At 37.8% G+C, this 12,569-nt stretch overlaps 1 protein-coding gene across 1 annotated transcript in view; it reads left to right on the top strand.

Moving 5' to 3' along the window:
* The window catches only part of ccdc88b (coiled-coil domain containing 88B), a 75,120-nt gene that overhangs the window by 29,387 nt on the left and 33,164 nt on the right, over positions 1–12,569 (top strand). The window contains exons 11-16 of the mRNA XM_038286536.1: positions 2,088–2,234; positions 2,391–2,568; positions 2,746–2,861; positions 3,014–3,082; positions 6,666–7,349; positions 9,518–9,697. Coding sequence (XP_038142464.1) covers positions 2,088–2,234; positions 2,391–2,568; positions 2,746–2,861; positions 3,014–3,082; positions 6,666–7,349; positions 9,518–9,697 — 1,374 coding nt within the window. The remainder of the gene's footprint in view (positions 1–2,087; positions 2,235–2,390; positions 2,569–2,745; positions 2,862–3,013; positions 3,083–6,665; positions 7,350–9,517; positions 9,698–12,569) is intronic.

The following is a 12,569-nucleotide window of genomic DNA, read 5'->3' as shown; positions in this document are numbered from 1 at the left end:
ACTCAAGTAAAGTAAGTAGCTATCACTCACCTCTGCTCACAGAGCATTGATGTCTAATTCCCAGACGGTCCATTGATTCCTTAATATCGAAAAGGGAGCTCCGCTGCATCAGAAATGACTTACCCTTTCATGATGCAGCACAATATGCTTTATCCAAGTACACATCCACTATTCAGGGCACGCCACACACCCCAATTGACAGGTCTTGATGTTCCAAAAAGTCCTCTTCTCTTCCTCACACTGAGGCATTAATAAGACGTTTATTTTTGTGAATTCAGGAGCACACATGGCAAGATTAAAAACTGTGTGACAGCAGCATAAGTGAGGTAAATTTGGCACGATAATGAAAGTTTTCCAATTTCAGATAACATTTGCTCTCCTTTGAAATTAGTGTAAAAATATTCCTTCTAGAGGTATTTTATTCAATTTAGTGTCAGACTGGTGAGTAGTCTCCATGCTGTAGAATTAAATTTTCTCTGCATATCTGCAGACTTTTGCTTTTTTTATAAGAGCAGAATACAGAAGTAAGTGCTATGTCTGTTTTTATATTGTCTATTACCTATTGTGACTTTTATTCAGGCAAGCTAATGCACTCCAGATGTGGTTAGATTTTGTGTAAAATTTCAAACTCCCATGCATTGAATTCAAAATAACAAGACGTCATACACAGGAGGAATTTTTTCCTCAAGTTTTCTCACAAATCTGCAAACCTATCAGCCTAGGAAACTAGCCCCACCCGCCAGCGGCCAAAATCATTTTTGTCTGAGAGTTGCTCTAGCCTCGATCAATGCCCCAGGCCCTAGAACTGGCGGGCCAATCACAACGCAGAGATGTGTTTTGAATTTCTGGATGCAAAGTGGGTGGGGTTTTGAGGGTGTGATGACAAAGTTGCACAACGCTGGAGAAAGCACCACAAGGAAGATGGCAACAACTATTGAACAGTTCTCGTTTTACTCAGCTTTGGAATTAGTTTTGGAAGGATCAGACTGGGTTTTCGTTGAAACATGAGCAGGAAGAGGCTCTATGCTCATTCATTTTTAAGAAGGACGTAATCGCCGTTTTACAGACAGGCTGTTTGTTTACACTCCCCCACCAGCTTTCTGTCGCCCTTACTACGTCACAGTCAGCTGCACTCATTGGTCAGAACGTTGGCCAATAGGCACAGACATAGTTTGAAAGACAGACTAAATTACACATTTAATCTCACATTTAGTGTGGTTTATCAGGCTTCAAACCCCTGGTTTTCATTTCACTGTGATGCATTTCCTTGAAAAATACCTCAGCAGAAGGGAATTCTTCTAATATTTAGAAACTTCGGCTCCCTCACTGAACCTGGTTTTTGTCAAAAGAAGTTTGATTATTTGCAAAATCACATTTTTCCCCCCAACTTAAGTTTGCTTCTGACTGGAAATGAATCTAGTATCAATTATAAGAAAAATATTAAAATAGCAAGTGGAAAAGTACATATACCATTATCAATAATTAAAACATTTTAACAGCACTTAAAAACCAAGTTTAACATATCACTACAGATTTGTATAATTACTTTTAACAACGACTTTCCCACCTCCCCTCTCCATAATGACCCTATCTGTAGAGGGAGATTTTAAAAGCTGTCTTGTCAGCAGATTTTTCCACCTGAGCTAAGGATCCCTGCAGCTCCCCTGGACTCTTTAAAGAAGGCTGACTTTAGCTGAATCATGTTTTTGTTTCGTTTGCAGTTTTACCAAACTCTTGTCACTTCTGGATGATAGGCAGTTCCCTTTGAGATGTTTATATTGACCTTGGAATACACACAGGTTGTTTTTGCTTGTGAGGTGTATTTGTGTATCTCCTATTAATTATGAATTTTGAAAGAACAAAATGTAATCACACCAATTTAAACCAAAATTTTGTTGTTTTATCTATTGAAATCCCTAAAATTTGCATCAAATTTTTTGTTATAATTATAATATCAGAAATTGCAAAAAATTTCAAGCGTTAAGGCTGCTTTTTGCAAGTTGTTGTTGCTAATTCCGCAAAGATATAGGTTTTGCTTTTTCTTCTCATGTAAAACTAATGTAATTTATATGTGGCACCACCTACAGGAGCAGCAACATCTATGTGCAGCATTACAGGAAACTAAAAGTCTTCTGGAAGAGCAGCTGGCAGATGCTCGGGCACGTTGCTCCTCCATACGGGAGCTGGAGAAGGACAATCTTCTGCTGCGTCAGAGAATCATGGACATTGAAGCAGTGGGTTAAGCTATGAGAATGATGTTTCCCAAACAGATGAGCTAGTATTAAAGTTTGAGTTAAATTTCTGTGATACCTAACACTGGAACTTTTTAGACATTTTGTGCAATATTTGCATTTGTTTTTGTGATGTCTGTATGGTGTGTTGATGTGCAGGAGCGGGACACTGAAAGGCAGCGAGTTGACGATATGTTGGAGATGAACATGAGCCTGGAGGCAGACCTGAGGCAAATGAGCACGTATAAGAGAGGCGTTTCCTCCCCAAATGTCATCCTCCATCAGCATTTTCTGGAATCAGGACCTGACTCTGATGAGGATATCTGCAACCTGATGGGTCCGAACACCTGCCCTATTGTTCCTAAACATATACAACGGTTTTATTAATTAACTGATAACTGGAAATTAATTGGGATAAGGGTGGTTCAGTTAGTGTGCATCGTTAGAAAATCAAAATCCTTTTATTCATTTGACACCTTTCATTATGTGTCATAATTCTGTCCTCCTGTTTTAGATCAGAAGCCGCTGAGCGTGGAAGTAGGTGAGGCCTCAACGTTGAGGCTGCTTGGAGCAGAACAGGAGAACGCTGACCTTAGGAGGAGGCTGGAGGAGCTACAGGCCCAGCAGGAGGTCAGTGTTCAGAAACTAAATAATCTGTTATTACTCCACTATCAAAAACTCAAGCTTGACATTGGAATACAATTAAACCTGCCAAATATCAGCTGTCTCCTATGTGGGGCCGGTCTACCGGAGAGTAAGTTGTCTGTGCTTCTTTGCTGCAGGTTGAGTCCCCAGATACCAAAGATGAGCTGGCCTGTCTTGAGGTGGAACATCGAAAAACACTCAGTGAGGTGAGCAGAGAGCAGAGGAAAGGTTCATAATCATTTTGCTGCTCAGTTTAGACCGCACTGATTGTACTCCATGTTGTTACCAAAATCAAAGTACATAGAAGATTCCAAATACTGCAGCACATTAGAGCAAATTTTTCAGGACTAAACAAGAGAACTTAACTGCTCCTGTGTTTGTTTGTTTGTTTGTTGCTTTCTTTGTTTGTTTGTTTGTTTCTTTCTTTCAAATGCAGAACATTTTAATTGTAAAATCATACTCTTTCATACAGGTCATTTTAAATATTCTCTCTATTAACTGTTTTTGTCATCATTTCACCCTTATTCAAAGCCTAAGCACGATAACCAGATTATGTATGAATGTTTAAATGAGAAATCCAACAGATGGTATGTTCTTACTGCTGTGTAATATTTTATAAAAAAAAAAAAAAAAAAATCAGTGTCATTGTGAAAAGGTAGTTCCTCTTATATATTTCAGATCATAAAACACATCTTTACACTCATTATAACCTAACCCCCCCCCCCCACACAAAAAGCAGGTTACAAGTGATGATTTCATTTCTAAAGGTAAAAAATCTATCTGCACTAACCTGGAGGTGTGTGAATGGATAGTTACCCTCTAAACCTAGTGAGGATTTGTTCCACCAAACAGTGGCAATGACCCTTGGAGAAATTTTTGATGTCTTGTTAGAGCAGAATTTCTGTAATTTAGCCTCATTGAATGGTTTCTCCAACATCATCTAATTTAATTTCAAACTTTTCAAACTGAATGACCAAAGTAGGCTAAAGTTTTGGATCACAAACTGATGAAACCCTATTTTCTTCTAGACTTTCTTGCACTAGTTCCCCCAGTTCCAGCGAGTCACCCAGGTCCTTAAACAACAGAACATTTCATGGCATCACACCACCATCATGTTTATATGTTCATTTAGCGTTATTTGACTGAAATGCTTTAGTCATTAGACAGCTGTTATTATAGGATGCAAACTTTCTCTGACTGGGATAGAGACCCAGCACTTTAGATATTTTCTGAACCTTTTCCAAACTGAAAGACCTCATTATCTTTGTTTATCACTTGTTTAGATCAGAGGTCTTCATGTGAGCAGATTGTGTTTTCGTGATTTCCTGATTCTACAGGTCTGTCACTAGTGTGATAATTCAGGGGTAACTCTTGCTGAAACATTGGGTTAGGCTGGTTTGGTTTTTCTCTCAATGAATGAAATTGTCATTGAAAGTCTGCAATTTGCATTTATTCATGCTATTTATATATGATGATTAAATTATGTTTGAGGATCTAAAACATTTAGTTCTGACAAAAAAACAACAGCAAAGAAGATAAAACTGCAGGAAGGAAAAAACATTTTAACAGCGAACAGTCGTTATACATATAATGTCAGTAACTCAAAGGTGTTAAAAGATTTGAGCAATTCTTGTATAGATGTGTGAGAGGTGAACCACAATATATTCAAATGTCAGCAATCAAGATGACTTGGAGCTTTTATTGACAAAGTTAAACAAAAAAAAACCCCCACAAACATACTCGCTCATCATCAGCTGTTAAAGCAGTATCTTTATTTTTTAAAGCACGTCTTGATTGCTGGGTTTCAGATGTGAATGTGATGAAAACTGCATCTGTGGCCCAAATACAAACTAACCATTAGTGTCAAACACTAGGAAGGAGAAAATCACTCATCTAATAGGAGTATTGCTGGAAAAAGTGATTAATACTACAGTTTACATTTCTATGACAGATGAATATGGTAATTAGATGTAATATTTCTACAGCAGTCACATCAGCCTTTGCGGATCGATGATGGTGGACCTGTCAAATTAATCAAATGAATCATGTTTCATTTGACGTTTAAAGCATGTCTTTATTATTACTATTTTCTGCAATGCAATGCTTTTTTTAAAAATATGCAGAGTTAACTGTAAATATAGTGCTTTTTTCTAACCAACTTATATGTTAAATCAGTGGGTTTAATTTTATAGTAAGAAACTTTTTTTTATTAAGCTCATATTTTATAACACAGATCTGATTATTCCTTGTTTCAAACTGCAGATTTACTAGCAGTAGTTCTCAGGGTTGCTTTCCTGAGCTACAAACTACTGATTTTAGTCCATGAGGCAGACTCCCTGTCAAACTTTCACACCTTTTTTTTTTTTTTATAAAGCTTATAGATAGTGGCTCAGGTTCTCCTTAGCTATCTCTATAGTCATGCTGCTATAGCCTTAGACTGCAGGAAGACATAGACACCAATTTACACAATTCTGCTTCATTCTATGTTTCCTTTTAAATTCTACAGTATCTGTTAATTAAACTTCTAGCTTTATATTCTCTCAGCTTTTTCTCACCATAGTAGCTACATCTAGCTAACCCTGGTGCTCTGTTTAGTTGATACACCATCCATGAGGGCAGATTTGCTAGGTGGTAATAAACATCTTAAATTATACATGCTGCAGTTTTGGCCTGTTTTTAAGTTTTTAGTCCCTTTTTCTTCTAAACATAGGCTCAGATTTTGCTGTGACTAACTGTATATGCTCTCTTTCATCCTTTTGACACAAGAGCTGGCTTTGAGCTTGTCTGCTCGTTACCTTTTCTAACCTAGAACGTATTCATAGATCGGTGCTTCTATGTTCCTTTTGTACGTCTGTTTTTGTCTCCTTGACCCCCAGTTTGCCTCAGTACAAGGCCGCTCACACTGAACCTGGTTCTGTTGGAGTTTCTTCCTGTTAAAGGATGTATGCACTAGGGTTGTCGCGATACTAAACTTTTCAACTCGATACCGATACTAAGTAAAATATTCGATACTCGATACCCTTTTCGATACCACAAGAATAAAAACAAAGACTCTAAAATTCAACAGAAATATTTTCATTACTAAAAAAATACAATAAATAACTAAAAAACAATAAGAATGATATTTTGAGGTTGCATGCTGTGCACAATATTAAGCAAGCTTGATAAAAAACTTACAAAATTAAAATTAAGTGTTCCTTCTTTGGCTATGTTTTGCATACATAACAATGACACTAGCCAAACCAGTTAAACAAAAATAATTCTCAGCAGCCGCAACGGTTACAAAAAAAGTCTGAAACTGAAAAATGCACAGAATTATTCAATCACACAGTGTTCAGAACATGCATTTTCCACTATTCTGCACTTTAGATGGCTATATCGATATACTTTTGAAAATGAGTATTGTATCCGGATACAACGTTTCGGTATCGATACTTTTTTGAGTATCGATACTTTTGACAACCCTAGTATACACACTCGGAATCATGAAGGATTGTTGCAGCCGATTCCACAGGGCAAGCAGCTGTCTACTGCCCCCACATGCTCATACAGGAGGAAGCGTATTCTGTAAAGTCAATGACTCGATCCACTTGGTTTCCTTGGACAGAAAACTGACCAATCTGACTGGATGATCTGGTTGAAATGTTTCTGTATAGTGCCTTGTGCTGACATGTGTTGTGAATGGGGCTCATAAACAAAAACTGGATTTGATGATTCTCCCTATGACCTTTCAATAGGCAGAAAGCTCTGAGGTGCTTCTAACATTTCTCTTCTACTGTGTTTTTTAAGTTTCAGAACTTAAAGAATGAAAATGACACTCTGAAGCAGCGGCTGGAAGAGCTGCTGATGGAGCTACAACACCTACAAGAGAAGAACAAGGAGGGAGGTGTTAAGAAGCTGGGCCGAGAAAAGGAGGAGGAAGAGGTGGTCAGAGGAGTCCAGGGCTCTGAAACCAGCAGGGGAGTTGGGGAAGGAAGGGTGAGGCTGATTGATGAAAGGGAGAAAAGGGGAGAAATCATAGGGAGGAGGCGGGAAGCAGGAGTGGGTGAAGAGGGTTTTGGTGTTCAAGAGGGAAAAGGCGAATTCTGTGATGAAAAGATCAAGACCAAGAGGAGGGGGGAGGCTGAAGGTGGACAGATGGAACTGGAGAAACAGGAGAAAGAACCAAAGGTTGAAAACACTGAATCAGAGACCATAAAGCACCCAACTGAAGAGAAGACTGACACCTCAGAGACACAACCCGATGTCTGTTCCTCATCTGGTTCTGGCCTGGAGCTCCTAAAATGCAGACTTCAGGAGATCCAGGAGGAGGCCGATCGCCAGGCGCAGTCAGCTCAGGATTTGCGTACGAAGCTCGGGAAGCAAAGCAGGAAGACATGGGAAGCCGAGCAGAAGCTGGTTCTAGTGGAGGCTGAACTACAGCGTTTAAAGAAAGCCGGAGAGAATCTAGCGGAGGCTCGCAGGCATATAGAGGTAGGTAGTAATAGTTAAATCACTAAATAAATAAAAAAAAAATAAAAGAATTTCAAAGTCTTTTTGGTTTATGGGCCGATAAGATGTCTAAAAACAAGAAAACAACTTTTATGTAGTAAAAACAAGGGCCAAACAATATTAGTGAAAATGAGAACTGGAAAATTCTTGAAGTTGTATTCCCCACTAATTCATAAGTACAGCACCCTCTACGAATATCAGCATCCCTGCTAAAGTTTTAAAATACATAACTTTTATTGCAGTAGCTGAATCTCCCACAGAAACATCTGCTGTTTAATCTGAGTGTATTTATTCATTGGGAAAAAATTTCCAGCCCAAAAAGTGATAAATTAAATCAATGTTTATGCAGTTATGGGCTTTCGTGCTAATGTAAAATTAATGTAGCTGGAGCATCACTGCTTTACTTCTTAGTTGATCAAAGTGACTTTTAAAATTGCTGATGCAGGACTTCTTGTCAAACCGAAGTCCATTTTTATAAACTGCTCAATAATCTTTGCTATTTACCTAAGGTGGGCTCCTTGATCCACTCTGGACACAGCTACAAGTAAATTAACACTCTGCTAAAGTAGCGGATTTCTAAAGTCAAAGAAGTTAATAAGAAGAAAACAGAGTTTTGACAAACAGTGAGAACCCAGGTTTTATTCTCATTAAGTACAGGTTAATTGAAAGCAAGTTCTGAAATCATCAACAGTTAAATGTTCAGAAACTGAAACTCATAATCTTTGTAGATTGATTGAGCATAAAGTGAAATATTTTAAGCTAAAATATTGGTTTAATAGATGGTAAAAACCCCAATTCAGTGTCTCAGAAATGTAGAAGACTTCATAGGAAGAAGCAAGGCTGCCATACACTTGCACCAGTCCCTCCAACCACCATCGTTAGAAGATGTAGATGAAGGGTCTTGCCCAAGGACATAACGACGCTGAAAGCTGGAGCCAGGTCTTGAACCGTCAACCCTATTCCAATGCCACATTTGGAATACTGGCTCTAGGAAGACTCAGCAAAGAGCTGCAGAGGGAGAAAACATTGTTTTGTATTCTTTAAAGTAACAGTCAGTGAGTTCATGGATCTATGTATATTAGAATGAAGCTTATGAAAAACTGTCTGGAAAATTATAAAAAAACTAGAAGATTAAAGTATAAAAAATATAAAGAAGGAGATTTGATTCTTTGATCCTTTTTGTGGAGTAGTTTCAGTATCAGTTCACCTTCTGCAGACACTGCAACATTTATTGTGATTAACCCTTAAAAATCTCTGTTACTGATGTTGGATAATATTATATACATACATACATACATACGTAGCGTTTAATTTGATTTTGGTATTTCTTTCAGAAGGGGGGAAAATATGGTATTAAGAATCGTTTTTACACAAAATCATTGGTGACATCATTGTTGGTATCCCTGCTGCCACCTTTTGGTCTCTTTGATTAACATTTCAAAAGGTTGGAGCTTACAGATGGGGAGATCATTGATCATTCCTCTTTGCACAATCTTTGTGGGTTGTGAAGAGTCCTGGCTCCTCTCATGCTCTCCTTTAGCTCAACTCAAAGGTTTTATACGGATTTAGGTCTGGAGGTTGGGGTGAAAGTGGAGGAAGATTGATTTTATGCCCGTTAAACCATTGCTGTGTCAACTTTAGGAATACATTTTTAAAATACTATCCAGCTAAAAGATCAAATGGCAACATTTCTCATGTTAAACCGTCTTATAAACCATGCCCTAAGTTTCCCAGGTCCTTTTGGAAGATGAATAGCCAACATCATCAAACATTTTCAAATACCTAGCTGTGTCTTTATTTCCTTTACATATTATTCCTTTATTTAGAACACAGTGTCTACCTTGGATCTTTGTTTCTAGCTTAAAATCAGTCTCATCTGTCCAAAACAGACACCCCCCTGGCCATATGTTAATGAAGAGATGACTTCTAATGATTGTTCTGCTTTTAAAATGAATAATCTCAAAGGTTGGATTTGTTTTTCTCACCAATAAATCTACAGTGAGGAATTTTCTGTGTTTTTATTTATTGATTTATTAAATTTAGGGCTGTTTATACAAGAACAGGAACTAAGATGTGCTAACTGAAATAACTTGCTTATAAAGGTTGGTCAGTCCGGCAGCTTTGTGATTCTCTCCCTGTTGTTCCTCCAGGTCCTTCAGTCGGAGGGTCTGGCCATGGAGGAGGAGCTGTGCCGCCTGCGGAGCCAAGCGGAGCTCCACCGGATGCAGACCACAGTCATCGCCACCCTGGAGGGGGAGAGGGCTGCGCTAGAGAGAGACAGGGACACGCTGCGCAGCACAGTGGACGCCCTGCGAGCCGCCCAGCGCAAGGTTGAAAGCAAACACGCACATAAGACTTCTCACAGATACAATAAAACTCAACAGGATGGTTTAGCAGGAGCACTTTCAATATTAAATCAGAGAGATTGGAGTTTAGCTGTTTTTTTTTCTTCTGTGTAGATTAATTTAATTAGAAATAAGCATGTTTAGCAGCAGGTTAACACATTTTGTGTCCAATAAAATATTTTAATATAATCTTATTTCAAACTGATCTGCTTTCATTTGCATCTATTAAATAAGAAACACAGAGATCTCCGCGCTAACTTTAGACTATTTTTTTTATCCATTACATCTGACATGATTATATTTAGAAATTAATCCTGAAACCAGCTTCAGACATTCTGCATCAGCAGAATGAAGTCCCTGTGAATGTTATGTTTAATGTCCTATTAGCAGTAAAATTTCAGGACATGAGTAAAGCTGCAAGTTAAGGAAAAGAGCACTGCTTAGTCAGCATTAAATAAATACCATAAAGGACGTTCCTGAACATCTCCTTAACAGAAAACACTGTTAATAATCATTTTTCTGATCTTTCTCTGTGACACACAGACCTTTCTGAAAGACCAAACTTTTTAATGTTTAGGCAGATATCAAGTCTAAAGTATCACATTCCATACAGTTGTTTAATCTAGTAAAACCATTTTAAGCTGTTATGTTTTATTCTTATACTTTATTTGACTAAAGAGAAAGCTTACTTTATTTTTTAGTTATGGTAAAGAAATTTTATGTTCTTTTTGGATGCTGAGATTGGCATTTGCTGCACATCTGCATATTCAAAATGCAAAAAAAAAAACATCTCATTTGAATATTTGATGATTGACTTCATGAAGCAGAAAAAGTTATGTCAGACTCCACGTCCTGACCACAGCAAGGAGCAGAAAAGCTCCTGGGGGTTCAAATGGTGAATGTTAAATGAAGCATAAAGTGCACTCAGCTTCGGGCCTAAATTTAACCCAAATAGAAAAAAATACTTTTTATCTTCTTGCTCTCTTTTACATCTGTTTGCTCAATCAACTACCTTTTGCGATGATATTCTGGGGTTTGGCTCATCCACAAACCAAGACTGGGTCAGACTGAAAAAATTTGTTGTCTGCAGAGACGATTATTGGGGTTGACTCCCTCTCTCCACTTGTTCAGGTCGGGGGTTAGGAGAACAACAGCCACCTCTCTGCTTCCCAACTCTAGACTTTTTCCACAGACAGTCTCTTCCTGCAGTCTGTCTCTCCCATGAACACTAATAGCGTTACAAGATCAATGTTGAACATATTTGAACATATTTTGCGGACCTTATAAAAAAAAACTATTTCTGAATGTATTTCAGGATGTGTTTATGCCTGGAATGTTTTACCATAGCCACTTTCAGTCTTACAAAATTATGCAGTTATTTTATTAAGCAAACAGCCAATTTTTCCACCCAATGATGGCTGGAAACCAGTCGCACCTGGAAATAAAAAGAACTCGTCTCTTCCAACCCAGAGAGTCAAATAACACGCCAACAACTACTATTAACACTATTGACCACCGGTCCCAAAGCCATTGTTTATTATTGGAATGGGCTGTTTGACACCTAATGGCTGAAATTCTTCTTAGGAGGTTGGCTTGATCAGTTACAGCTGCATCCCTTGCATTACTGACGCCTGCAGGAGATATTAAGTTCATCCATTCCGCCCGTTGAGTAAAGTAGGAAAAGTGTTGACCTGGCACTTTACTGGGTGACATACAGTACTAAACCCAACTGATTGTGTGGAGGCATCACTTAAAAGCCAGTCTGCTTCTTGCAGCTGCAAGTCTTCTGGGATTCGTCTCTGCCAGCTTTGCACTTCTGAAGATGAACATTATGGCCCCACTTTTTGCCAAACACCTAAACTGTCAGATTAGATGGGGAATATCTGTGACCATGTATTTTCTAGTCTGATACGATGTATGGACTGTGTATCAGTCTAGTGAAGTGCTGGCTTGATTTTAAAGGCGGGACTAACGGGGTCAGCTTCATCAAGTTAGAACCAATCAGAGAACTACGAATGTGATGCAAGCACTTCAAGCAACTCTGTTTTGTAATTTTGTAGTTAATGAAACATGTCAAGCTGAAAATAGCATATACATCCTTTTTAATAAGAAATGGCACAAAAGATTTCTGTTGTTATGATTTTAACATTAGATCGATCTCACTTTGAACATCAGAAAAGGGAATCATAAAAGCATTGCTCTGTTGCGGTGGCCATCTTGTTACGCAAGCAGAAATAAGCAACGTAAAGAGTGACGCATCGTAAAGTCCCTCTTCCTACGCTGTGACAGGAGTCAACGGCAGTTTATCAGACTGAATTATATCATATTATATGTATGGTTTTATCGTAGAGTTATAAACATATAGACAGATTTATTTGTCATTTTGTTTACACAAGTGTAAAACAAAAAGAAATTTCATTTGGAACAGCTCTTTGGACAATTTAATCTTTTTTAAAAGTGCAGCCTTGAAAAAATAGTAAAAAAAAAAAAAAAAAAAAAAAAAAATATATATATATATATATATATATATATATATATATATATATATATATATATAATGCAGTTACAATTTACAGTTCTAACGTTTTAAGTTACGGTAGATCTGGACTTTGACTAGGTCAGTGAATGTAAACCTCCACTGCAGTCTCAACTCTCTTACAGGTTTCATTTTTTTGGCAAGGTGAAAATAACACATCTAGAACATGTAACAAATATTTCCTGATTAATAACTTCCTTTCAACCAGTCCTGATTAAGGCTAGATGGATGACTTTAAAGTGTTTTTTCATTGTCCATTTTCATCTTTGGATCTCTGCAGCTTCTCCAGAGTCTCCTGGTTGCTTAAACACAACTGGATTT

The sequence above is a fragment of the Cyprinodon tularosa genome, unplaced genomic scaffold (assembly GCF_016077235.1).
Source record: "Cyprinodon tularosa strain WSP-4 unplaced genomic scaffold, ASM1607723v1 ctg228, whole genome shotgun sequence".
Classification (NCBI taxonomy): domain Eukaryota; kingdom Metazoa; phylum Chordata; class Actinopteri; order Cyprinodontiformes; family Cyprinodontidae; genus Cyprinodon; species Cyprinodon tularosa.
Note: the sequence above shows the minus strand (reverse complement) of the source record. Positions and strands in the feature narration are given on the sequence as shown.